We start from the raw sequence: 26466 nt of genomic DNA, 5'->3' as shown, positions 1-26466 counted from the left end.
GGTCATGTAAGTAACGCTGATTTATTGACGCGCCTCAAATGTACTTTTACGTAGCCATGCTAAAATTGATATCAACGCACTCTACATAAAAGTAAAAATTCAGAACTTGAAAACGTAGTGATATGAAAATAACGATCATGTGAAACACGACAATCATATAAAACAATCTCCAGCGAACACTGCATGGAAAGGTTTTTCTTACAAATTATCAACTGACAGAGCTACTCGACAACAGGACGTTTCAAAAAACGGGATGCATACTCTATTACCATGAAAAATAATGTTGCAAGTTAAGATACACTCGACTGTCTTACTTCACATTTCTTCATAGTACATTGTCATTTGTACATAAAATAAATTTGAATTTGTCCTGTTTGTTTGTTTGTACGTTTGTTTGTTTGTTTGACTGCAGAAAAGTCAGCTATCTCGGAAAACTAGCATCATAGTTATTGTTCGTTTTCGAGAGACCAGTAGATGAAGTCTCTAATCCAAAATGTGTCAATGTTCATTGATGTCGACAGCTACATCCCTTTATGTTTCAATTCTCCTTGGGCTTTCGCCCAGCACGATTCGACAGCGGTACCCTTTGCTAATACAGACAAGGGCGAGGAGAACACAGCTCCCGGGGATTTGCCAATTACGTTACCTCGCACTGGTGCGTGTAGTGCTCTGTACCAAAATCGAACCGGTGTCCTGTTACACATCTTCTAATTCATCAATACGTCGCTTCCACTCAGCCTTGTTATAAAAGGTGCACGACACTTTTTTCTTTCACTTTTTACTGATTGGTCGAACGTCTTTCCTGACTCACCGGGGTCGTTGTACTCAGTTGAATTTCCGATGGTCGAGGATGTCGGGGATTTCATTTTCATCAACTGCACGCGGGTATTCTAGAGAATGAATATCGAATAATTGGTGGAATTTCATCGCTCAACTCGGGTATCAATAGGAAAGCACGTTCTTATTTTACAGGGCGGAAGAATTTTATAATTGAGTCGAAAATCAAGCCACAAGTAATACGATGTCGCTAATTTGGAAATATTTTGTAAGGAAATTCTTCAAAGCTGGAGTACGCTTACAGAGCTAGATCTAAATTAATCACGTGGAATTGGTAACAAGCACAGGGTTTTGAAGACCACAGCGGCTTCTTTAATGTACATACCCATGATGCAACACTGGAAGCCGGCCGTCACGCACCACACAGCTTGGAGTCTGAGCTGGCACTTCCTCTTCTTCCTTGCTTGAGTCGAAGACATGTGGACATGGACTGGTTCAATCTTGCGCTTACAAGTCTAGAGCCTTCGACAGGCCTGGGGTGTAAAATTTTGGCGCGAGACTGAAGTCGTTGGCATCTTCTCAACATCCGATCCACAAGTCATCCGACTTCAGCGGAGGAAAGAAAAGATTTTCGGGCTTAAATGGTGTTTAGATGCCTGCGGGAAAACTAGAGCATTATATATATTGGAACCAGTAGGGTGCAATATTTTGAAAGTCGAAATGTCTTGTTAGGTAAGCAAACAGGCGATTAGTACGGGGCAGGCCGAGACAGAGGTCCCGTGTGGATAGCAGCCACAAAACCCTGAGGGGACAGTGTCGTTGGTGGTATTAAGTTGTGCTCTTTACTGCAAAACTGACAAGTTACTAGCAATTCATATTACTCATGTATAGTCTTTCATGAACGGAAGACCATATATCTATGTCACTCATAGCTTGATTTTTAAGATACTTAACATTGCTGTACAACTTCCACGAAATTGAAAGTCTAAAAAACCGCCCATCATATTTTTTTCATTGTATGAAACTACTGTAACATATACTTACGCTATCTGTTAGTATGGTTTACCTAAATTGATGAAATTGTCCATGACACGTCGCACATATGAGTGGTTAGATTATTACACAGAAACAGTTATTTTTTGCGTCCCTCCAAACTTTGAGCTTTGAAAATGACAATTATTATCCTAATTGCCTTCAATCTGCCCATTCATGCCACGTCAATCGAAACATCAAAACACTATCACACTATATGTGTTTGTATTCCAAAAGCAATACTGTATAATGTCTTTACAGATTATCCTGGTAATATACGAAAAGTATTACTTTTTCCTAGAAAACCAGAAATAATGTTAACATTCTGTTGTTTGAACACTACGTGCGCACTAAATTGATTTGTTTTAATCTTTTTTCGGTTTCCACGGCATTTATTGGCTTTGCATTGAGCCCTATATCAATTACTGGTCTCGATCGAAGGGAAGCCGTTGACCCTTTCAAATCCGGTGAACTCCAAAGAACACATTAGGCATTGAAGTGAGGTTATAGAAAATAATTGACGCTATTCGTAAGACCCACCAAGTTCCGATCCAGTCCTCTTTAAGGGTTCTATGGGAATCGACTATCGAGGTCAATTAACCTTCAAAACGGTATGTTTGGGGGAAGAGTACAATTGAATCATGCGAGCAGGTAAGAGGTTAAAACGACCGCGAAATGATCGCTTTTCTCAATTCTGTGATAATAACCCCTAATTGATGAACGGATGCAAAAAGTTGTGTGAACTTCTATCAACCAGCTTCAGAAGATATCTACATGAAAATGTCGTACCGTGGGCGATACACGTTCATTTTATTTGCTAAGTTTCTACATGACTTTGCCTTTGATGTACCGCTGTGAATTGCTTTGTGTCAAAAGACTTCGTCAGTTTTCAGCATGAGAAGATCACCACCATCTATTATGAAATCAGCTCCATCGTGAACGCTTCAAAGAACAGCTTTCAGTTGGCGTGAAATTGGAGTGATTATGTCTAACACACCGTGCATCTATTAAACTTTGCCGCCAGTGCGACCGTCGCTTTCGTAAAAGATGTTTGTATGAATGTATGTAAAAATATGTATGTATATGTATGTATGTAAAAAGATGTATATGTATGTATGTATGTATGTATGTATGTATGTATGTATGTATGTATGTATGTATGTATGTATGTATGTATGTATGTATGTATGTATGTATGTATGTATGTATGTATGTATGTATGTATGTATGTATGTATGTATGTATGTATGTATGTATGTATGTATGTATGTATGTATGTATGTATGTATGTATGTATGTATGCATGCATGCATGCATGCATGCATGCATGCATGCATGCATGCATGTATGTATGTATGTATGTATGTATGTATGTATGTATGTATGTATGTATGTATGTATGTATGTATGTATGTATGTATGTATATAGGCGAGCATGCACATCTATGGCTGCGTTCATACATGAAAACGTTGCACTTCTTTATATTACTTTCACCTAATGTGTAGTGTATACAACGCGATACCGTGCACAGAAAATGGTGAGAGGAAAATCATCTAAAGACATTTTATCTCCGCATTACAATAGCTTTACTTCCATCACTAAGAAGTACTTCATCTATTACCAATACAGTTGTATGTTGAAATTTTAAGGACAATAAAACCTATTATTCTGGGGCATTGTTCTTCGTTTAGGGCCTTAAATTAAAATGACTATATGGATGAATTTTTATATAACAAACACGAACAGCACAGACTGAAATACACTAGTAGATTTTCAACAATAATACGAAAGAAACAAACTGAAACAGACAGTGGCATATTCAGCATTATTTGGCAATAAGCAAAATTTGGATCGAGAATGAAACAGTTTAATGGGGCATTGTCAGTTCAAACACTATCCCGTTTCTCGAGGATCTGCATAGTGCCTTGTCCTCACGTGACTGTGAAATAAACTTGCCATTTTTATCGATTTTCATTTTAGTGTCAATGTGAGTTTATTTAGACCACTTTAGTTTTACGATTTAAGCCCTCTCTGTACCAGGTATAGAAATCCGTAGCAGAACTTGAATAATACATTAATTGATAATTAACAATCTATTGATTAATTAATTATTTTAGAATTGCTGTCTCTCATTTGAGTATCTGTAACTTACATCAGCATAAATTACGCTGTATGGGGTATGGCGTTGTTTTCGGTACAGTAATTTCCTGACAAAATTCTGCATACCAGAGTATATATTCAAGCATTCTGAAGAACATTAATCAATGAAAGTTATTTCTGGACTGACAAAATACAACAAATTTGTGATTTTGGGAATGAAGAATAATCAACAAACCCTACGAGACCGAATCTTGGTCGCCGATTGACGCGGGTGATTTCTTGGGGAAATGATGAAACAACGCCAAAGCCGCGCATGTTGCCGATCGCCACGTCTCACTTCGCCAATCCTGCATCTGAGAATAAATGTAGTAATAACAATAATTGCTACCTTTTTCGGTTTTATTTGCACACTTTCTACTATCACAAATTCATGGCGGAATTACAACGGAATTTTCTTGGCTCCAGAGGAGCATAAATAAAGCTAGAAAATTCTGTCTTCTACCATTGATATCATGTTAAAATATTTGAGACAACTTTGATGCATCGAATTTAACGCAGAGAGATATCTTGTGAACATATAATTCCCAGTAGGGACCAAAACCATTTTCTTCCTTCTTTTTGTTCATTACTTGTTTTCCTCAGGCTCATAATTCGTCCTCGACCCCGCAACTCCCCTGAGTCAGCGTCTTTTTTGATCAAAGCAATCGAAGACGGAAAAGATACGTCTCGGGGCAACGGCGACTGTCTCTTCAAATAAGCTTGTATATTTTCTGGCTAAGTCCCGGTAAACTTGATACATGTACACTGTGAGAAAGCCGTCTCGGTATAAACGTGTTAAGGGATAGAGTACGGCAGGACTGCTGAAACACTACATTTGGACGACCACAATTCATCGCGACTACATGTACGCTCCAAGCTTCAATCTTGCACACATCTCGTCTACCCATTAAGTCAAGATATGAGAATGGGCAGATGTTCTCAGTTTGTGTTCTCTTAATCACTCTGATGAGCCGCTCTAACCTCATGGCATTTTCAATAAGTGGACCCTGAGAAGTTTACCTACCTTGAATTATAATTCTGTCATCAGCGATGTCGGTTTTCGATCAGAGCTAAGCTGAGCGGCAAGTCAAGGCAGATCAAAGCGAGATAACTGCGGCGGAACATCAATGCTCGCACTTTCCTCCGGAAAAAAAGAAAATCGATTTTCGTTTTAGAATTTAATTTGTTCAAAGTTGACATTGATTGATTTGCTTCGATTCTCTAAGATTCGTATCACTTACAATCTGTGCAATTTTAGTCGAGGAAAATGAAATTTAACGAATACTCATTGAAGTTTGGAGTTGATATGTTTGTTAGAATGGTATATTTGGCCACAGCGAACAGACAAAGAGATTAGTTTTACTTTGTTAACACATTGCCTTCGATGCACGCAATGGCAAACAGCGAAAGTGCAAAGCAACGTAATGTGAAACACATCAAAACGTTTGTGGGATAGCGGGCCAACGGCGTTTTCTGTGCAACCTCGTGAGATTTCTCAATTGCAAAATTACGCCTGGTGTATACCACTCGCCGAGTGGTTCAATATTGTATTATATGCTTTCACATTGCCTGCATATGAAAGACGCCGAGGTCAAGGGTCGAGAGGCCTCATCTTGTCTACTACAGTCACGTGGTACAGACCTATTGGTAATTGATAGAAGCAAGTAGTAGGGCCTCGGCAAAACAAAGAATTAGCGACGGAAGAAAACTAGCTGCGAGGCATCTTCGGTATACGCCTTGCTACCGAGCGGTATTTTCTCTGTTAAATATTAAACATATTTTCCATCAAGTTCATTCATTCATGCATTTTGCCTGAAGGATGGATAAACCCTCGTGAAATGCATTGACTTGGGAAGCGTCTGTCTTCATCACGCATATTACATGCATATTAAAACAGAATGCAGGCCTACACAAAGTGGGGTTGTTACTTAACATAAAACACTGTATCAGGCATGTGTACAGCGTGATGTAGACTGGAAACTGACGAACTGCCGTGGGCTGGTGAATACTAGTATTTCCACATCGAATCTTTCTCTAAACACACTTATGGCTGTTTTCAGAGAGACATCTAGCACCTGATAATGAAGAAGAATAAATTTTCACCTTGCGTTTGAACGCAGAATTTACTAAAATATGTATCAAATTTGTAACTGGTTTACACACCGTACTATTAAGCTTAGTTTTGGCATTGGAATATGACAGACATCTCATCAGGGTTGCAGGGTTTTACTCTCTCTTGATAAATACCGATAACAAAAATGGATAAAACAATATAAATGCATTAATATTTTACAAGATTCAGTTTCGCTATTTTGATGCTTCAGGGTATATTCATTGATATTAAAATTCCACTGATTAGTTAATGAAACAAATGTAAGACACTGATATTTGATACTTTCACTGGGACGATAGTTAATGGATTTTTTCAGTATACGAAAGATGGATGTTAATTTAATGTCAATGAATAATAAATCTTGCTTCATACTTAGATGTAAAAACCATCTCTTAAAATGACTTCCCTGGTGCAGATCAAATCGTTTCGTTAAAATATATAATTGGAAAGATAAGTTATAACTGATAGAGCACTAGAAAATAAAAGCATTAAGTAAAGTGAGAATAACAAAATGTGTACGTGGTACCATGAAGGTTTAAAAAAAAACTTTAAAGGGACGACAGTTGGAACTTTTACTGATAAAAAAATGGTCATCTCTAAGCCGTGCATGAAGAAACCACGCCCCTCTATGTATGACGGAATTAGGCGAAGTTGAAATTACTGATCCAGATTTAATGCGTGCGTTGCAAATGCCAGCGAGCAGTTTTCAGTTTGTACCAACTTTCCAATATCATAAACTGCGGGCAAAAAGGTAACATCATAAGGCGTTCCAAACATAGCTGCAAATTTATAAAAATATGTTGTTACAGTATCCGCAGACGGAAAATGAACTGAGTTATTTTTGAACGACGACACTGTTCTGTATCGGTATAAAGATATATATTATGTGTGGTACACGGCTGACTGAGTGCCCTGAGTACATGACCCCGTCAAGACTCATCTCCCGCCCCGTAAATGCACCTAAAGGTCCTCATAAAGAGTGCCACCTAGCGCACCTTTTGTAATTTGATCCGTAATTAACCATGTTTAAGTCTATCAAAGGCGACTTACTTTACGCTTCGGGCTCTCGAATTAGAACCTCTGGAGGTCACAATTAACAAACACTGTGACTGGGCTTGTGCAAAGATGGGCAGTGCGGCAGCGGGGCTCTATCGCCTGTGACATGGAATACAGAATGCAGATTTATTAGGCAGAGTTTTTGAAGTCAAACAGACGGGCTGTTTTTCTGTACGACTTCTGTTTTGGATTGGAATTCTTCAAGTCAACTGTACCGACTTGGTGTCTGCGCGGGGAAAGATCAGTTTTCGCCGATCACATCGAGTTTCTGATAGCATACGCATGACATCGCGTCGAGAAAACAGCACGGAAGTTCTATTTTCAGTAAAACTTCAAAGGTGGCTCGCATGAAAGGTATCCTGGTTTCAGGTTGTGAGTCAGACAGGGTCATTTCTGGTGGATACATGTCAGAGCTGAACATGGAGGAAGCCAGATGGCACTGCTCTTATAAGTAAACATTAATTCGCATAACCCACTGAGGGTTCTAACAGCGAAAGTCAAAGTTGTGATCTATACTGCTCGCAAGACGAAACCCAACAAACATGTTTCTGTCTCCCTTTCAGAAATCAGAGGAATACGAGCTTTCCGATGACACCACGACCCAGACATGGCCTAGTGAGAGAATCTCTGCAGCTTAGTGAGCGCATTAGACGACCTATACAATGTACCTGCTTCCACCGTGTCGCTATTGAACACAGATGAGGAGCTCTACGGGCAGTACATGTGATACCGATCGACCGGCAACGTGATTTGAATTTAAATGGTGAGAAGTGTTCATTGGTATAGACACGCCAGGTCTTTGCACACACTGAGCGCGGTATTTTGTCTGGATTGGTAGACCTATATTTACAGAGAATGTGTGAATAATGTAACATGGCCCACTCAGTCGACAAAGCCACACACTGAATCGGATATTAGAGATGCCGAGCTGAGCACAAAGAGTGATGTACACGCAATCTCATGTTCCCTGAACCACAACGCCGGCGTTCGCTACACCGTGACTTGTAAACCCAGCATCCGGGCACGCAGATGAAATTCACAGGTCGCTTGGATCACTTGATCAAGGGCGAACACACTTAGGTTGATATCATGGTATGTTGAACCAAAAGCAGAGCTGAGAACTTGATCGAGACGAAGTACCCAACATGGTGAAACGTTTGCCGGGTTTTTCTTTGCGCTTTGTGCCGCGGCTTTCCTAACACTGTACACAAAAATCGGGAATCTTCCGCAGCCACCGATCTACAGAACGCCAACGAACCCGAGGTGAGTAAGAATAGAATACAGCCTTATCAGGGGCAATATTTACAACCAATATCGTATCATGTACGGGATTTGGCATACTTATGCGGGATTTGAGGAACGGGTTGGTTGATATCGGTGTAAGCACCCTTGGGATAATCATCGCCCGTGATCATGAAGCTGAGTATACGCACGCAATGACATTGAGTCTGTAGACGCGATGCTTGGAAACCACCTTCGGGTGATTTCATGCACAGCGCCAGATAGAGGCGCACATCAACTTCTTAGCCAAAGTCAAATCGTCGAGCCGAAACAGTCGAACCCAGAGTGATCATTTGAAGCGAATGCACTGTGGCGATTGAATAATCAGTTCGTCCTCTCGTCGCTAACGCTTGGTATGTTTACACGATACCATTAATGCGATGTTCCACTTCTTGTTATTATTCTATCTTATTCCAGCTGTGACATTCTGTTTTCATAAAAATTATGTCATCCCTAATCGATATGATGCATTCGGGTTAAGTGGAGAGCAACGTTAGATAGTTGGTACTTGGTGCTCAATGTTTTACTTGTTATCGTGTTCCCTTCCCCGTGCCCCAGTGTATTTTCAACAACTTGAACAAGAAAGAGAAAGCGTGTCACTTTGAACTTTCAGTCTTTTAAAATGTCAGAGGAATAAACCAGACCACGCAGTGAAGCACTCCGGTGGCCGAGGTCAGAGAAAATGCCGGCAAGCATTTAAACAGTTTGACGTATGATTGGATCTCGACGCATTGATTCATTTTAACGTGGCTTTGTTCGGAGATGCATTGGTGTGGACACGCGATTAAGCAATTACACAATGGCTTCGCGTTTAAAGCTCTTTGACAAAACACCCCTGTCAAGCTCTCCATAGCTTTGAATGACGCGGATACAAAATAATGTCAGACGTGATACTATACATAAAAGTCACATGAGGATTTCTGAGCTCATTTCCTTAAAATTGAGAAAGGTAAAAACTATGGAGAGTAGATAACAAAATAATGATTATCTAGAAATGTAAATTACCCAATTGCTTATCGAAAGTTTAAGAGTCGGTCAAAGATAAATGATCTTGCAGTTTTTATAATCCCGACCTTTTTTATGATCCTCATTGTCGCATTGACAGTTAACCTTCAGGCAGACCGCGACCATACAATGAGAAAAATATCAAATACTGCAGCATTATTACAAGAGAAGCCATCGGCGACAGTAATACCATTGAATCGGGAATTCATGCCATTACCTCTGATAATACATGATTATATAGGTAAACCAGTATTTAAATTGGCGACCAAAGGTGAGAGATGTATCTGTAATTGGTACCTTTCTTTATACGGCAACAGGAAAAGTATCTTATACTATACTACTTATACTATTGATGATGAAAGTGTTAGTGTTCTATGATATTAGGCGCCATCATTTTTTTTGTGTTTTTCGGTAATTTTGTTCTTTTCTGTAACTATGAGATCAGTTTCGTTTACCGCTTTCATAATTATGTAAAAATGAATATTGTCCAGCCTGCTATTACGGCCTCTATGTATGAAATTTTCATTATTGGTATCTGAATTTTAATCCGGACTTGAATCCACTCATCAAAGGTATCAGTATCAGTAAGATTACTTTTCAAACACTATACATTTTGTTGGCAAGGATAGGACTTTGTATGACAACATACGTTACGGATAAGAATGAGAGAAAAGTTCACCGAAACTGGTTTGTTTTGTGATAAAATAACGGAAATATTGTGAAATGTCACAGCTAAGAGTACAATTTATCAACCATTTGCATGTATTAAACCCAACTTATCTTCAGCGAAAAGAAGATGGCACATGGAACATAGTCAGTGTGTTATGTGTACGTACATATACCGTGCAAATGTTCCCCGGGACAGCTCATATGAATATAAATTATGAGATCAGTATCTCTTTACAAGATCACTAAAACCTCATTTAAGACAGATTAGTCGAGTTTGATTGAGAAATCGCGTCATGGGACCAGGAGATGATGGAAATGGCGCTTTCAAAAGGAAATAATTTTATTCCATGATTTAGACCGTATTCTAGTAGCATTGTCATGTTGCGGACTTCTCATATTACGCCGTCGCCATTCTGCCCAGGTTTTCTATTCCTGGAAATACAAGACACCATGGTCAGATTATTGGAGACAGAAAAAAGCTAAAAGCGGTTACGGAACCTATCGATCTATGCCCGGTGAAATCATCTCAATTGCTCGGGGTGCGGAGATTGAATGCATAGCTGTTCCTGTCTTGCAAGATGAACGTCAATCAAAAGTAAGTTGCCATGGTAACACGGGTGTTCCATCATTGGTCCAGATGACACCCTTACCGAGATATTAGCATATAACTCTTCCTTCCTAAATTCATGCCGTTATACATCTGGAGTGCTTGCCTCATTGACGGCTAAAGTTTGTTCTTATCCTGGACTCCGCAGAGGCCCGGGATGCGGTTGAAGGTTTGACGCATGGAATGTTTACAGTCGTTACATGAGTTGCCCATTAGGATCAGAGGTCGAACACACATCCCTGGTGGATCTTTTAACTGCATTACAAGGGTGAATAATCGAACGAAAAAAGCATCATCTAAGGACATACAAGTCTAATTGTTACCGGGCGTTGTAAGGCAAGCACTGGTAAATATTTATACAAGCCGTCTCCACGCAAGACTAACACAGTTTGTGCTAATATTTTCGGCTCGGTGAAACCGCCAGCAATGAGAGGGGAAATGAGCATGTACTAACAGTTAGGCCTATGAATTATATATCTGTATGTTATTTTTCCTGAGTGATAAGTCTTCCAAAGCTGTCATCGTCACATATAATTCTCGATCTCTCGGTCTCGGTATTGGTTAATAACGTAGTGATCGGAGGATCTAGAAGTTTGACAGGCTTTCATTGGGCGACATGTTACGAGTAAAATAAACGGTAGAACATTAAAGCTTCATCAGTTTCAACTCTTCGCGTATTTTGTGAGGTGTTCTCCTGTATGTTTATATTATTGTTCGGAAATGTGATTTCTTGTTCTAGTCTCACACCTAGTACGTCGAAATGCCCAGCGTAAAATTATGTCAACACCTAGATGTACATGTATGTATGTATGTATGTATATGTATGTATGTATGGCTGGATATGTGCAATATTCGTAATCTTTCTTGTCATGTTGTTATTGACAACTGACTTTTAGTCGTGACAAGAATTCATTTATCAATGATAAAACAGCAGTTAGTACAAATGTGTCGTGTTTGCAAGTCTAATTGTCGATTACGTTTCAACAATCCTAAAGAGAAGAAGAGGAAAAAGCATTTGTTTTAAAGACTAAAACTAATGAAAGCCAAACGTTACAGCTATTGCACCTTTCAGGTATAGAGCGCGCCTCAACTCTTTTCTAGTATACGAGTCCTTGGGGCTCATTTTAAAGCTCTTGGCGTAAGAAACACTTTATTCGAACACGTGGAGATATTAGAGCTGTCAAGTAAAAACCGACTGAACTTGTCGATCGTTTTTTTGCTCAGGCGAGTGGCGTATTTGTACCTGTGTTTAACGTTTGTCGGCTGTACAGATATGACAGATTTGTCGCATCATTTCCAAATATGGCAATTGATTGCTCAGTCCTTCTATTCAACAGATTATTCGATCAATCGATTGATTAATTGATTGATTGACTGCCTGATTAATCTATTGATTATTGCTGTTTTCACTTCGGATATTATTGCTTTCGAATGAGCCAAACGATACAGCGTCAGATACACGTTAAACTTTCTGGGAATCTCTCGTCAGTTCTACCAGATGGGAAATCCACGGAAGATGTCACTTGCTAACAGAGTGCGGCAGAAAATTCAACATTAATGTCCACTTTGAACCGACATCCGATTGTCGAAGAAAGGACAAAGCTAAAGGTGTAAGAATTTGTATTTGTTGATATGAGAGTAAATACATTTCTCATGGAAGCCGGCAACCAAATCTTGTGCGCCGTTAAAATAGTCGCTTTACCAGCTGCACCCCCTCGCTGTGAATTATATCGTGCGATATTCTCTTTTGCTGGACTCCCTAGGGAAGTGAACATTCTTCACTAGCCACGCTGAGTGATGATTGGCAGGTGGCCTTACTTCTGTTATGATATCATTGGCGTGATTGAAACTCTCTTTTGGAAACGCAGTCATTCAATGTCTTCTTGTCTTTATTTACAAAACTTCTATTCATCTATGTTCAGTAGATTTTCCTTCACCTGCAATTATTCTGCTCATAGTACAGGGAAGTAAAAAGGGGTATCTGTGTATACAAACTGTTTCTCGGAACGTTTGGGTTGGGTCAAAGATCAATTTTCCGCCGTAGATCTTTCTGTGCGTAAGAACTCAAAGTCCTGCCTGACATCAACATCTGGATGAGACAGAATCCAGGGATATCATGTGCACTTCATTGTTCTGTACCTGCTCGCCGTAGGACAGAAAACGCTAGCAACGCTTTATGCCAACTCGAGTTTACCGTTAGCTTGGCAAAATATTTTTGAAAAAGAAATTATCAAGAAATACCAAAATAAGCCATATGTGTAACTGAATGTTTTTGCTCTTTATACTTGACACGGGACTGAACAGACGGCCCTTCTGGTAATATTCGAGTGTTTATGACAAATTACTATACTGTTCCATGTGGGTGTTTTTAAGCTGTCGCTTTCGTTGTGCGTGTATTATTAAGATAGGAATTATTACACATGCGTGTGCATATTTTCACGGAAAACATCTGCAGTTAATGCATTATGAAATTCTAGAAATGTCTATAGGAAAATGATATTTACTGTCACATTGCGGGGAAAGATTCCGTGCATTCGACCATCCTTAATAGCCACCATCATGTGAATTAGAGCTGCATGATCCACAAATGATACGAACGTACCAATGATTTCAGGAGACAGTTCTCTCACTTACGAAAGACAGAGATGACATTAACAAGTATTTGATGCAAATGACTACATTCATAGTTCGCTTATTCTACCTAAGAAGTTATTGGACGTTTTGCCCAGTTCAAGGTTCGATATTGGGTTTGCCATATTTATTTGGTTTTGGGTTTGAAATTGTGTGGCATATACTGAACGCGTGGAAATGTTGGTACGGTTGTCAGTCGGTTGAACAGTTTCTCAATCATTACGTTCGTTCGGAGACCAAAATGGAAAAAAAGCTGTCATAGAGGTTTCTGTGTAGTACATAAAAGAGTAATATGACAAGCAAGGAAATCGCGTGGAAATGGTGCTACGCTTGTCGCCGGTTGAATAGTTGTTCAATCGTTACGTTCGTTTGGACTCACTTCAAACTTAAATGGGAGAAAGTTGTCATGGAGGTTTCTGTATAGTACATTAAAGAGTAATATGACTAGCCAGGAAATGAAATGCATAACAGCAAAGTTCCTCTCAGATATTAGATAAAAGATCACGATCTTTCACTGTTTTGCAGCATCTGCTTTTACTGTTTGCTCTATTGTGAGCACTGCCAAGTTTCGTTTTTGATGCACGGCTGCACTTTTCACTTTGAAAAGTGGACATGAGTCTCGCGAGATTTGACTCAGCCTGGTCAGAGAAGAAAAAAACTTTGTCGTTTGCGAGTTTGAAGGAGGGGAAGGTTGATAACTGGAAATACATATTGTTCATCTTTCACTCAGCAAGTTATGAGTTAGAATGTGTCTGTCAGCCAACATACCCTATCTATCTAGCTAGCTAGCTAGCTAGCTAGCTACTAGCTTTCTAGCTTTCTAGCTTTCTTATTTATAGATCATCTTTCGGCAATAATTCTAGAACATTAGATACTAATGTTTAATGTGATAAAAAAGATCATGATGATATGTCTATCAATATTTTAATTCGTTCATTGTGAAATCTTAGAGAGGTAAATCGACATCATATTCACACAGTTTAGTAGGACGACTGTCTTTGATCAAGAGAGCTAGGCAAGAGAGTCATTTTCTTTTGCACGGGAGAAGTTTATAAATGTAAATTGCAGTATTAAGAGTGGCGATAACGAAAACAAGATATGACACAGTGCCATAAGCAAAACTAAGCCTGTTTTGAAATCGCTGCAGAGGGAAAATACGCAAATCTATGACTACCAATAAAATTGGTCGGTAAACAGCAAATGCAGACTCAAGGAAGATGATTATTCCCGCGTTAATGTAATTCAGTCTCAAGAACGCAAGAATCCTGAAGATTATTTATATCATGAACTATGAAGTAAGTTTTTCTTTGTGGAAATAGACAACAACAAATATGAAGAACATACGCATAAAGGAATTCATAATACATTGAGCCGGTGGATAGAGCAAATTCAGTTATTATGGAGTCGGGTCGATCTTTTCAATTGAATTACTGAGTAAATACTTGCCTATGCAGGGAGCAAAAACTGCATGAGTACAGGGCACAGAAATTAGATTAAAAGGTGCTGAGGGAACACAGAATTTGATTGTTAGGCGACACGATTTGTATGGAAATGACAACTCAAATTGGATTCAGTGTGCGAAATTAACGTCGGTCCGACGGTCCGAGACCGACAGATTTCTCGTCGGGCCGAAAGTTTTTAGCAACATGTCGGACCATATGACCGACTGGAATTTGGAATAAATAATGAAAATTTATCCGTCAAGATCTGTAACAGATGCAGATGATGACTGACTTTGAATCATGTGATTCAGACTTGAATGTCATGCACCTATGAATGTTTTCCAATGATGGAGTGCAGGGCAACAGGGTTGATCGCACTTCGTGGCCTGGTATTGGGGAATTCGATCGCTATGGTATGCCAGACAAGGGGGGATGACATTGTCGCAACATAGTAATTTTTTTGCGACATTTTACATTTAGGCCTACTAATAGTCTAATCCCTGCGATCTGCAAAGCACGGTGCAGCTAATTATATTCATGGATTGATTTTGGTGCAACAATGCGATACAACATTATAATAATACTCGTCTAGTGAGTGTAACTCTGTTAGCATATCGGTGTTATATGACGACAACACCCAGTATCACTTCACTAGTTCCACATTTCGACTGTTCGGAATTCATAATACAGCCCTTCAATCCTTCATTTTATCAAACTGACTCAGTTTTCTTTCCTTGATTTTCAATAGAAGCGTTCAAAACATAAACGGTTCATAGAGGAGTTTAATACGCTGCTACGGCAAGATTCGTTGGAAAAATATGCATGACAAACGCCGATCTCATTTTGCTATCGAGATCGAGCGTATAGAAATTGCAGACAACATGAATGACACACGCCGCCACTCGTGGAAATGAACGCATGATTTCTGATCGAAAAGTTTTGCCTGAGCGATTGAAGGGTCACATCGCCCTTTGAAAACTTAAAGTTATTAAAATGACTCTGAAAAGTTTGACATACACTCGTAAACTGCTAAAAACCATCGCCTGTATTCCCCTGCCTCTGGGTGTTTGACATAATTTTATAGTCTGAGAGTGGGAGATTTGACATGGCTAGAAAAAAATGTCAAATTCTCCTGTTAGTCCCATAGTCCCCCCCTCCATGGTGGAAAACATTGATAAATGTGTGCGCATGACGGTGAGGAAGATGAAGGCTGTGATCTTTTTCAGATTCCAGATAATGTAGATGAATGATTCATGATCATTCACTTAACTACTCTGCAATCTATATGAACAATTTACTTTGGAGTGAATACTTGCTTACTCCGTTGTTCAAAGGACATGAAAAATTAAAGATTGCAACATTCAAAAGAATAGTATTGGTGAAGAGAGTGTTGACTTTAATGGTAATACAGGTCATTAAAAACTGCAGTTACTGAGGACCAGCAGTTTTCTGTAAGGACCTGAAGCTTTGGCTTGGTGCAGGTCCTTATGACCTGAAGCTATTTTCTCTTAATTTCGCACACTGATTGGATTATATTTCTTTCCAGACAGCTAATAACAAAATTATCATGTGCGATGAATAGAGGCTGGAAGCCTTGGAAGAAAATTGGAGTCGCATTATTTTTACTTGTAGAGAACAACGGACAGATGGTGCGCAATGAATCGACATTCTGAGCTCCGGTGTTTAGAAACGTTTCACAAACAGGAATACGATTTGATTAAAACAAGCAAAACAAGTCGCGACCTGCTCTTATTATTGTGTGACAAATGCTTTAATTGCTATTCAGGGCACAAACTGCCATAATGTATTCAAATGATGTGGACAATTAGCCATCTCTTTGATCAGACGACACGAGTGGTTTATATTAAAACGCAATGACAACTGTCTCTTGCTCCATTTACCTGGCATACTCGCCGAATACACAAGCTACATTTAGTCAGTCAGTCAGTACATTATCGGTGAATGGGAGAAGGAAATAGAAATTCAATCGCTAAAATCCCAAAAGACAATTTCTATTCCCTCTGCCTTTGTCATACTCTACAACCAACCGTAACCTTCCACTGTAACAGTAATCAACATTTAATGAGGTCCCTACTGCTATTTAACAGCATTCTCGGAAGCTACACGATATTCCGAACTCTTAATCCACCCTTCCATTTGAAGAAAGGCTCATTATTGGTACGTTTCCTAGACATCAGCTGATCGTTGTCGTCATTGGACCGCCAACTGTCAAATTGCTGCGTGCATGAGTCACTCCTTTTCAGTGGAAAAAGCCGGTTTGCCTCTCTTGACATGACGTCATCTCTATTAATTGTATCCAAAAATCAAGGATATGCAATAGCATTGGTCGAGGCCCGGGCAAGCATAAGTAAACACTTGAACACACACAGATGCACGCCGGTGTACCTTCCTTAACACCCATACAAATCCAGATATACACATATGTAGGTAGGTAGGTAGGTAGGTAGGTAGGTAGGTAGGTAGGTAGGTAGGTAGGTAGGTAGGTAGGTAGGTAGGTAGGTAGGTAGGTAGGTAAGTAGGTAGGTATGTAATTAGGTAGGTAGGTGGGTGGATGGGTGGGTGGATGGATGGGTGGGAGGGAGCGTGCGTGCGTGCGTGTAATATATGAAGTGGACTATATTCATAGAGGGAGACACGCGCTAAAGAAATGAATCCATATGTGTAATTAGTGCAACTTGGAATGCTGACCTAAATATCGCATATTATGTGCGTCAAGGTTGATGTTATTCCACATTACATTTCCCTAGGTTTGAGGGTTATGCTGTACTATGGTTGCGCAGATGTTATCGTGAACACTTGACAACTAAATGAACTGTATCTATAGTTCTTGTGAACGTTACAACAGTGTAAACGATGAATCGGTGTGGCAAAAGTGGAATTTAATAGACACATTTTGAAGCTTGCAAACCTCCACCTGGTTACTTAAATCAGATGTCGCTCCTTCGGTCGATGCATCATCATAACTCGACCTGCGATTCATTTAATCGTTTATCCGAGCGGAAAATGCTGAAATCAAACTGGGCTCCTCGCCTTAGTTGTGCGTCATTCTGGACAACCCTGTCGAATGGATCAATGCAGACAAGCGGCGTGGATGGAAATGCCTGTCGGTAGCGGTTGTCGCTGGAAAGCTAAACCCCAAAGATCATCACCTCAGTATACATTTCTCTAGATGGCTTAACCTTAGTCGGGGGTCATGCAAACGATCATTTAAGCAGTTAACTCCGAACTGTAACGCAAATCCATCAATGCTGTGCGATATCGCGGCAATGCCACACAACTACAGATAGACATCACTGTAGCTCGATCTTGCTAGAACATTTCTCGGCTGTTTTGCGTCTTATGACTGTTATTAGTTTTTGGCTATTTATGATCAAAAATAGACACTGTAATTCAAATAAATTAAACCAAAGCTTCTCTGGAGGATTCGTATCTCAAGCCAGAGCGGGTTTTATTCATAACGTAAATTCTTAAGGAAGTAAATCCAAACGGAAGTCTAAGCCCCGTATCGTTGGCATTTGGTCGGCGGCGAAAATCGTCCTTCTAATTAGAGGAATAAGTGTAATTTCCCCTCGGGGTACGTTTACCGACCTGTTTGCCGCCCTTCGCTAATCCATTGCGACATTACGAGCGATGAGAAAAAAAACTGGGCAATTCTAAGACCCGAAGTCTGTGATCTTACCCGGAGACCGAGGTCGCATTCAATAATGTAATATATAGTGAAATTTCGTAACCGGTGAAGTTTCTAACCAGGTTATTTCAGTAATTGACTGTAGAAATTATAAGGACGCTCGACTATTGCAACTAATTGTTCTCCCACATTGCTATTCATTGGTTTGACATGCTGTGTCATGGCAACTCTAGATTTAGGGCAGACAATATTAATACAGAAGTTTGTTACTGGTCCTCGACAGTTGGCGAAAGTGTGATGCAGTGCCAAACATTTCTTTTTTTATGTTATAATTTTTTTCTAAACACTTTGATATATGAACATTATCACAACAGATCTAAACAAAGAGTCTGTTGATTTTTGTGATACGATATCATGAATTACTTAGGCTGAGTTGTTTGTGTTGGAATATTTTTGGAGGTTCCCTGCGCATGTTCATAGACTAAACGATGGATTGAAGGCACAGAAAACACGACAGGAACTGCTCCAGATCGTCACAGAAAAGACCCCCCCCCCCCGTTTCCTGAATGATTGACCAAGCCATACATTAAGCACAATAAGGTTGTTCTAAAGATTGGTGGCAACTTGATAAAGATAATTTCGCGACAAGAGCAATCACTGATTGGATAAAAACATAATGAAATTGTCATTTTGATTTGAACGCCCGACGTTGAAACAGTATGAATCCGCCTCAAGATTGTCACTGAAAGAGACAGACGTAATGAATGACGGTTGATAAGGTCTAATCCGGCACAGCATATAGTTCCGCAGACAATAACTGACCCACGCTTCCAGTCTTAATATCCGGAGGAATACTGAATTGTCGCCGAGATGTCTTCTTCGTTTGACATTGGCATGGCAACATGCTATTTTCTAGTCGTTGTCAAACACAAGACTAGTGTATCCAAAGATACCCTGGGGTCACGCTGGCGGAAAGTAGCTATGTTTGATGGATCGATTGTAATGATGACTTGTGTAGGTTTTACTTTAGCTCTATCGAGTTGATGCAATCGTTGGTTTCATCTGTGGAAATGTGATAGCATTACAGCAAATATATCATACAAAAACTTTATTACAGAACAGCGAATTTCAAAAACACGTGTGTATCGCTGGGGATCTTCCTTTAGAGATTTGTTATCGTGTTTACATGTACTATATAATTTGTGAGAGTATCGTGATTCCAAAATTATAATAGGTAATTGTTCGTGTAAAGAAGTCTGCAAATTGATTCTGATTGAGTCGTTTCATGATTTCACTCTCTGCTTTCCTCCGTTCCCCCGTCTTTGGAACGGAAAATCGATCATTTGTCACATATGCGACTCGGAAAGAGTTTGAACCACCAACAGAGTTCCAATGATTGAATAGATGCCCACCTGGGTGATGACAGCGTGTCTAATTTACAAAAGGTTATTTAGCGTAACTCATTATTGCTCTACATATACCTGCATAGTGACGTCATATCACCACTTGAAAAGATAAAATTACTTTGCATCCACTGACTTCCGCACATCGTGCTAACTCGAGCTAGAAGAATGAAGCTTTCTATGAAAGGAAAGCGGACCGTACGATTTCTCATCTGTGTAATTGTTGGTGGCTTTTAAAACTACAAGTTACATTGCACCATAGACCTTGTTGACCGAGGGTCTATGGTTACACACATAATTAAATAGATATTACTGAGATCGATTGGTATTGTACCCGCAACACAACGAAGGTGAATAAAGAAGGGACCGGACGCATATTCCATTTCAAATTTTTTGCCTTCGTGTTGGACAAAGCCTTTCTTTATCATTGCTGACAGAAATGTGAATATCTTGGTTTTGATCCTTTGCAGTTGATCAACCTTACACACGCCAAACAATTATTCAGTTATAATGAGAGTGCGGTGTAGGATTACAGTGCACGAGATGTAGTGGTGTAATCGTCAAAGCCGCTTGTGTTGTCTGTCTGTCACCGGCTGCACAGCTACAAATAGAGGGGACACGTTTGTTCTTTCAAGAGTGCACTTCAGTGATGGCTGTACTGTCGGCTTGTAATATAATCAGTGTTGGTTCTGTGACTCTGAAATGATCTCGAAACTGCTCGCTTGTAGCATTGACACAAAAGGTGATGATGTCAATCCATACAAATGGACAGTTCTCCCTCGTTTATTATAAAATCTCTTCAAAATCGATCGCTGATATGATTTACTCAGAAAAGTCTGATTTATGTTTCTTGCAGATATCAAATATGATGTAAAAAGCAAATGAAAATGAACACCATACTTATGCACGGTTGGTACGAAGACGAATAGGAATAACATCTGTTACCTTTCAGCACGCATGTTTCATTTTAGTTGCAAGATTTACACACACTGTCATACACAAACAGAAATAAAGCTTTAATACATAATATCGATGGTGTTCTGATGTTTCGTATGTTCGCTTACCCCATTAGTAGAATAGGACTTTTGGTCTATCTCATACTCACCAGAACACAGCCGTGTTCGATCGATAAACCTGTCTAAAATCCAATAATTTCCATATCAAGTGGCATGTAACCCATACAGGACATGTAATTACTTTCTCACTAAAAGCTCAAATGATACCAAAGTAAATATGTCTGTGTTTGCACATCTCACTTTGTAAGTCCGAACACTACGATTGGAACTGTTTTATAAACACACGACGGAGCTTCGACAAAAGTATGTGACCTTGAAAGCAAGGCTGGGCATCTGCTGACTTATTGACACGGTCCACCTGGTATTTGTTAAAACATTTTATTTGTATATCCAAACCTTACACATCGAATACATAAATCTGCTAGGCATAAAGATTTGATCTCATTTTTTCCCCGTAGGTCTTCTGTTTTGGAATTGCTCAGCACAAACTTCAGCGAGCTGACTTCTCAGATATCGCACAGCGCCATAGAGAGGAGTAACGGTTCATGTAGCAGAGGTGAATAACATAGTATTTGTCAAGACCCACAAGACTGGCAGTACCACGCTGGCTTCCATTATCGAAAGATTCGGTTACCTGAGAAATCTGTCTTTCGTTCTTAACCCACACAGCCACATTTTGACCAGTCAGTTGTTCCACCGCAAGATGGCCATCAAGTCTCCCCCTCTGCTCGACTTCAAAGACGGCGACGCTGTCACGTTCAACATTCTGACGAGCCACGCACGGTACTCAAGGAAGGAAATCAGCCAGGTGATTCGTCCTGGTGCCAAGTACATCACCATTATTCGGGACCCCGTCGCCAACTTGGAATCGGCTTTCGGTTACTTCCAACTGGCCGAGAAGCTCGGCTTGACGATGTACAGGCGCCCTTTCAACATGTTCCTTCGGAGACTGGACGAGTTCTCGCAGCTGACCTTCTCCCGTCGACCGTACATCAGAAACGGCCAGATGTACGATCTCGGACTAAATGCCCAGCAACAGACCAACATCTCATACGTGCTGTTGAAAATTGAAGAATTTTCTAAGGAATTCAATTTAGTTCTCATCCAGGAATATTACGATGAGTCGTTAGTTTTATTGAAAAACCTACTGTGTTGGGATTTTGACGACATTTTGTATATCCCTAAAGGAGTTCGCAGTAAACGATTAAGATACAATTATGACAAAAGTTTTGACAAAAACATTCGACAGTGGAGTCTCGCCGATTCCATTCTTTACGATTACTTCAATAAAACACTATGGAGGAAAATCCACGCCTTGGGCGACCAATTTTACCGAGACTTGGAAATATTCAGGCGAAAACAAAAGGAAGTTTTTAGGACTTGCGTCGATGTTGGCGTCATTGATACGTCAGACAGACGAGAGGAAAAGTTCGTGCTGGTGACGAACGCTTCACACTTTTGTCAACTTTTGCGGTTAGAAGACACCCATTACTGGAAAATACTGGGTCAGCGCCAGATGATAGCCGCCCTCAGGCGGATGAATTTTACGCTGAATTTCAAGTGACAATCTCACAGGTCACTTTTTTTTCTCTGCAATACAAGACTGTTTGTGGTGAGCGGAATATAAAAGGAACTTTTCCTTAACAAGTAGGTGACGAGGCATGATGCATCAAATTTCGTTGCATTGTTTTGAGAATCTTTTATTTTGCAATAAACATCTGTTTATGAACAATATTGCAGTAAAATATCGGTCTTTACCGAAAAAGCTCTTCAGTTGTTTTCAACGACAAATATCTTTGGCAGAGGACGCACTCGCTCACAAAACGACTCCAAAAGTATGTGCTAGGAAAGAGTTAAAACTTACATTTAAGTCTGCTAAAGGTTTAAAGTCACTATCTTTCCAAATCATTATTTCCTTTATTTAAGAAGTTATTTGTGCCATTCTGTTTGAATCGTCTGTCAGCAGAGCTCTACTTAAAGCTTGTGTATACACATAAAATGTAAATATGTTGATGACATGATTTCTGCTCTGTAACAGAAAGTATGTCATCGAGGCATGTATTGTTACATCTACACGCAGGGAGTCATTTCTACTGACTCCCATGGTGTTGTTTTACCCCCCGGATAGATGTTTATTAATCGTCTGATGTTCATTTCTGAATAGAAAACGTGGAAACCATGGAGACAACGCCGTTGTCGCCTAGATACAGAAAACAGCAGAGAGGAATCCGTTTCTCCAGCATCTGCTAATCGTTGCCGAGTGTCACCATCATCATCGCATTATTCGGAATCTATTTTTCTTTTATGTGACTCAAGCTAAAAAGAAACATCCGTCTTTACAAGGGGACTGAAGCTGTTGAAGACACTTCTGAAACACTGAATACAAGAACGAGGAAGAAGATGAAGATTTTGTTACCCCGGCAACGGGGCTGCTCCTGGATTCCATCGTTATCCGCTTTTCAAAAGGTTTGGGCCATGATCTTGGATTTAAGTTAGCATCAGATCCGCTTTTGAGCTTGTGAGCTTTGCACGAACTGGTACGAAAAAAGAGTTCCTTTGGGAAAATTTTCCGGCAGATTAACTTAATAAATACTGGAGATCTTGAGAGCGCAAGTTTCACTGTACATCATTAGCGAGTATGAAAGTATGGAAGGGATAATGCTTGACATTGCCGTGGATAAATCTATTCCCTGTTATTGGAAAACAAAAATGTTTATTTCTTTGCAAAATGCTATTTGTTTGACAAGCATTGCATTTCTGATATAACATTACTGTAATTTATGTACAAAGTACTACTTTTTGCAAGCGGAAATATATGTAAACATATGTATATTTTTGTATATAGGGTCAAAGGCCGTTTATACTAACTCAGTAAATTACATTTAAAACACCGCAGCTTAATAGTCCGAGGATTTGGAAACATTCTGTGATGGGAAAGCTTAAAGTCTCTCCTTGATCATTATGAACCCTTCAAGTTATGGATTTGTATTTCTTATGTACTGCATAGGTTGCCGGCAGAAGTTAGAAAAAGGAAGAAAAGCCATCAGAATATTGGTATTTCCGACTTACCTTACTAGATACTTCGCATAGAAGTGCATCATACCCTTTGATTTCGTGCGGTTAACGTGCATTTCAGGCTTCATAAGAGCAGAGATCTGAAAAAGATTGAACTATTTTAAACTTCTTTGGTGCATGTGAGGTTATTCCACCTGTGCCGATGCCTGTGTCTCTGACCCATGATGGCGTGACCAAATTTCATTTACAGATGTCGCGTAATCGGCGCAAAGACCGAAGTAAACTTCGGAATACCGGAAGATCGCAGACGATTTACCAAAACGTGACACTATTGTCTCGAGACAAAAAGAACACGGCGAGAGAGAATTGTCGATCTTCACTCCTGACCGCTGTGAAATGATCGGTGAAAGTAATAAACGATGTAGTGCATTTGGGGGATTTACACTTGATGAAAGAGACATGGGCAAGTTGCATTACGAGGAAGTTCATCGTTGCTAATTTCAACCCCGAAAATTAGTTTCGTCACCGTACAATCAACAGCGATATTTTGGTACTCTGCAGTGTATACTATGATAATTTAAAACTTAATCTGGGCAATGGGCTTGCCTGACACACTACAGAAGCACAAACTCACTATCTAGAAATACAAAACCTTGAAAAAAGAACATTGTCGATGATCACATAATGTTTTAAGCGACGTTACTCCGTACAGATGACACTATCTTTAAACATTCAGTTCAAATTATATGGCGGTTCTTTCCTTCGAACAGTTATATGGCCAGAGAGTTTAACCTTACATCGAGACAATAGGTATCGTAACACAGTCACCCAGGGAATGTAAGAAGGAATATTTTAACTCACAACACATTTCTCTGAAAGTTGACCCTGGACCTGGTTTCGAATCAAAGAAGTCTCGAAACAAGTATTGGGAGAAAACCCGACCCGAAGTACATGTCTGATGGACCACATGCCCCTGTAACATACTCAGTTTCCGTTTAGACTATGCAATCACGGTTATGTGGCGTCGAGAAAAAAATCAAAACTGTTTTGTCTACGTCTAAATCATTTTCACGGTTGTAAAACTGCAGTGAAAACAGGTCCCCAGGCGTTGCAATTCCTTGCTGTCAGCCCTTGCTTTATTCGCAGGCACGTTCAGGTAAACAGTGTCGGTTTTATACGCCTGAGAACATTCCAGCACATTAAGCAGTTATTCAAACGCAACCATCAACATTTGATATAGCTGTATAAATTACTTTCTCTTCGATGAATATAACTTTATACTTGCGGTGCGTCACACTCATACAATTGAAACAGGAAAGGGGACTTTGAGACGCTTTTGGTCATATGAGGGAAGCAAGTTTATTTATCGACCTCTTCGCCAGAGCAAATGCCAATACGATATTTCGTGCTCATTAGGAATTTTTAGTGCAAAGCAATGAAAGTTACGTCAGTTGTAAATTTTGATGTAACAGTACTTTTCAATATTTTTGCTATGTTCTTCATGTACATTGTTCTGCTCAAAAAACCACGTCGAAATTACTAGTGTTCAACCTGTGAATACGTTCAGTGTGTCTAATGCCAAATGTTGTGGACAACTGGATTTTAATCAAAAGTAAAATTCATCAGTCAACAATAGTGTTGCCTATTGTATTAATCTATTCTGGCCTTGTGCTTTGTATTTTGATATAATCAAGGGAAAGCAAACAAGAAAATGTTCTTGTTGAATCGTTCAAAAATAATAAAAACGTTACCAAATGACATAAGTTACCTCCAATCTTCATAAATATACTTCTTGCACTGCACATACTGTTACTTCGAAAGACACGGTAACACCTTGTCCACTGATGATGATGATGATGATGATGACGACGACGACGACGACGACGACGACGACGACCATGAGAGTGATGATAATGATGATGATGAAGATATGCTGTTGTTGCTGTTGATGTTTTTCTTGCTTTTGCTGTTGTTATTATTGATGATGATGATGATGATGATGATGATGATGATGATGATGATGATTAAGATGATGATGATGGTGGTGGTGGTGGTGGTGGTGGTGATGGTGATGGTGTTGTTCGTAGCGAACCACATATGATTGAATCAATGCACTTTATATATAAAATGTAAACTAAAAAAGTTAGTGGCATGATGGGTAAAATTTTTAAAATTAACGATCATATAAAAAAACAATCACCCAAGAAAACTGAATAAAAAGCATTTCTGACAAATTACCAAGTGACAGAGCTATTCGATGGTAGGACGTTCAACAATATCCGATTCAGCGTATGGCTTTGTCGACTTAGTGGATCATGTTACATTATTCACACCTCTTCAGCAAATATAGGCCTACTAAATTATTGAATCTAGACCAAAAAAATCCGTTCTCTCTATACGCAGAGATTTGACATGCCTTTACCGAAGCGCACCTTGCACTATTTTATAATTCAAATAATGTTGCCCTCGATCGGTATCGCACGTACTGTATAGCTCCTCATCTGCGTTCAAAAGCGACAAGATGGAAGCAGGTATAGGTCGTCCAGTGTGCCCACTGTGCTGCAGAGATACTCTCACTATAGGCTCTGTCTGGGTCATGATGTCCCTGGAAAGCTTGAATTTCTCTGATT

At 39.7% G+C, this 26466-nt stretch overlaps 1 protein-coding gene and 1 long non-coding RNA gene across 5 annotated transcripts; one reads left to right on the top strand and one right to left on the bottom strand.

Moving 5' to 3' along the window:
- On the bottom strand, window positions 1-7826 carry LOC139119005 (uncharacterized). Its single transcript, XR_011548830.1, has 4 exons — window positions 7113-7826; window positions 4974-6024; window positions 1163-1383; window positions 1-890 (listed from the first exon to the last, which is right to left on the bottom strand). It is a non-coding gene; the product is annotated as an uncharacterized lncRNA (long non-coding RNA).
- Window positions 7170-25599, top strand: LOC139119004 (galactosylceramide sulfotransferase-like). 4 transcript variants are annotated; one of them, XR_011548829.1, is made up of 4 exons: window positions 7184-8381; window positions 10495-10668; window positions 21280-22468; window positions 22986-23427. XR_011548829.1 is itself a non-coding variant. In XM_070682615.1 (3 exons), exon 3 carries the CDS (start codon window positions 21525-21527, stop codon window positions 22383-22385), a length of 861 nt encoding a protein of 286 aa, XP_070538716.1. In that variant the 5' UTR covers window positions 7275-8381; window positions 10495-10668; window positions 21280-21524; the 3' UTR covers window positions 22386-22551. The 4 variants fall into 4 exon arrangements, 2 of the variants coding, with proteins under 2 accessions (XP_070538716.1, XP_070538717.1); XR_011548828.1 differs by lacking the exon at window positions 10495-10668 and having other exon boundaries at window positions 7170-8381; window positions 22986-25599; XM_070682615.1 differs by lacking the exon at window positions 22986-23427 and having other exon boundaries at window positions 7275-8381; window positions 21280-22551.
- Window positions 25600-26466: the final 867 nt, after the last annotated feature.

The sequence above is a fragment of the Ptychodera flava genome, chromosome 19 (assembly GCF_041260155.1).
Source record: "Ptychodera flava strain L36383 chromosome 19, AS_Pfla_20210202, whole genome shotgun sequence".
Taxonomy (NCBI): domain Eukaryota; kingdom Metazoa; phylum Hemichordata; class Enteropneusta; family Ptychoderidae; genus Ptychodera; species Ptychodera flava.
The sequence above is the reverse complement of the archived record's forward strand: the minus strand, read 5'-3'. Positions and strand labels throughout refer to the sequence as shown.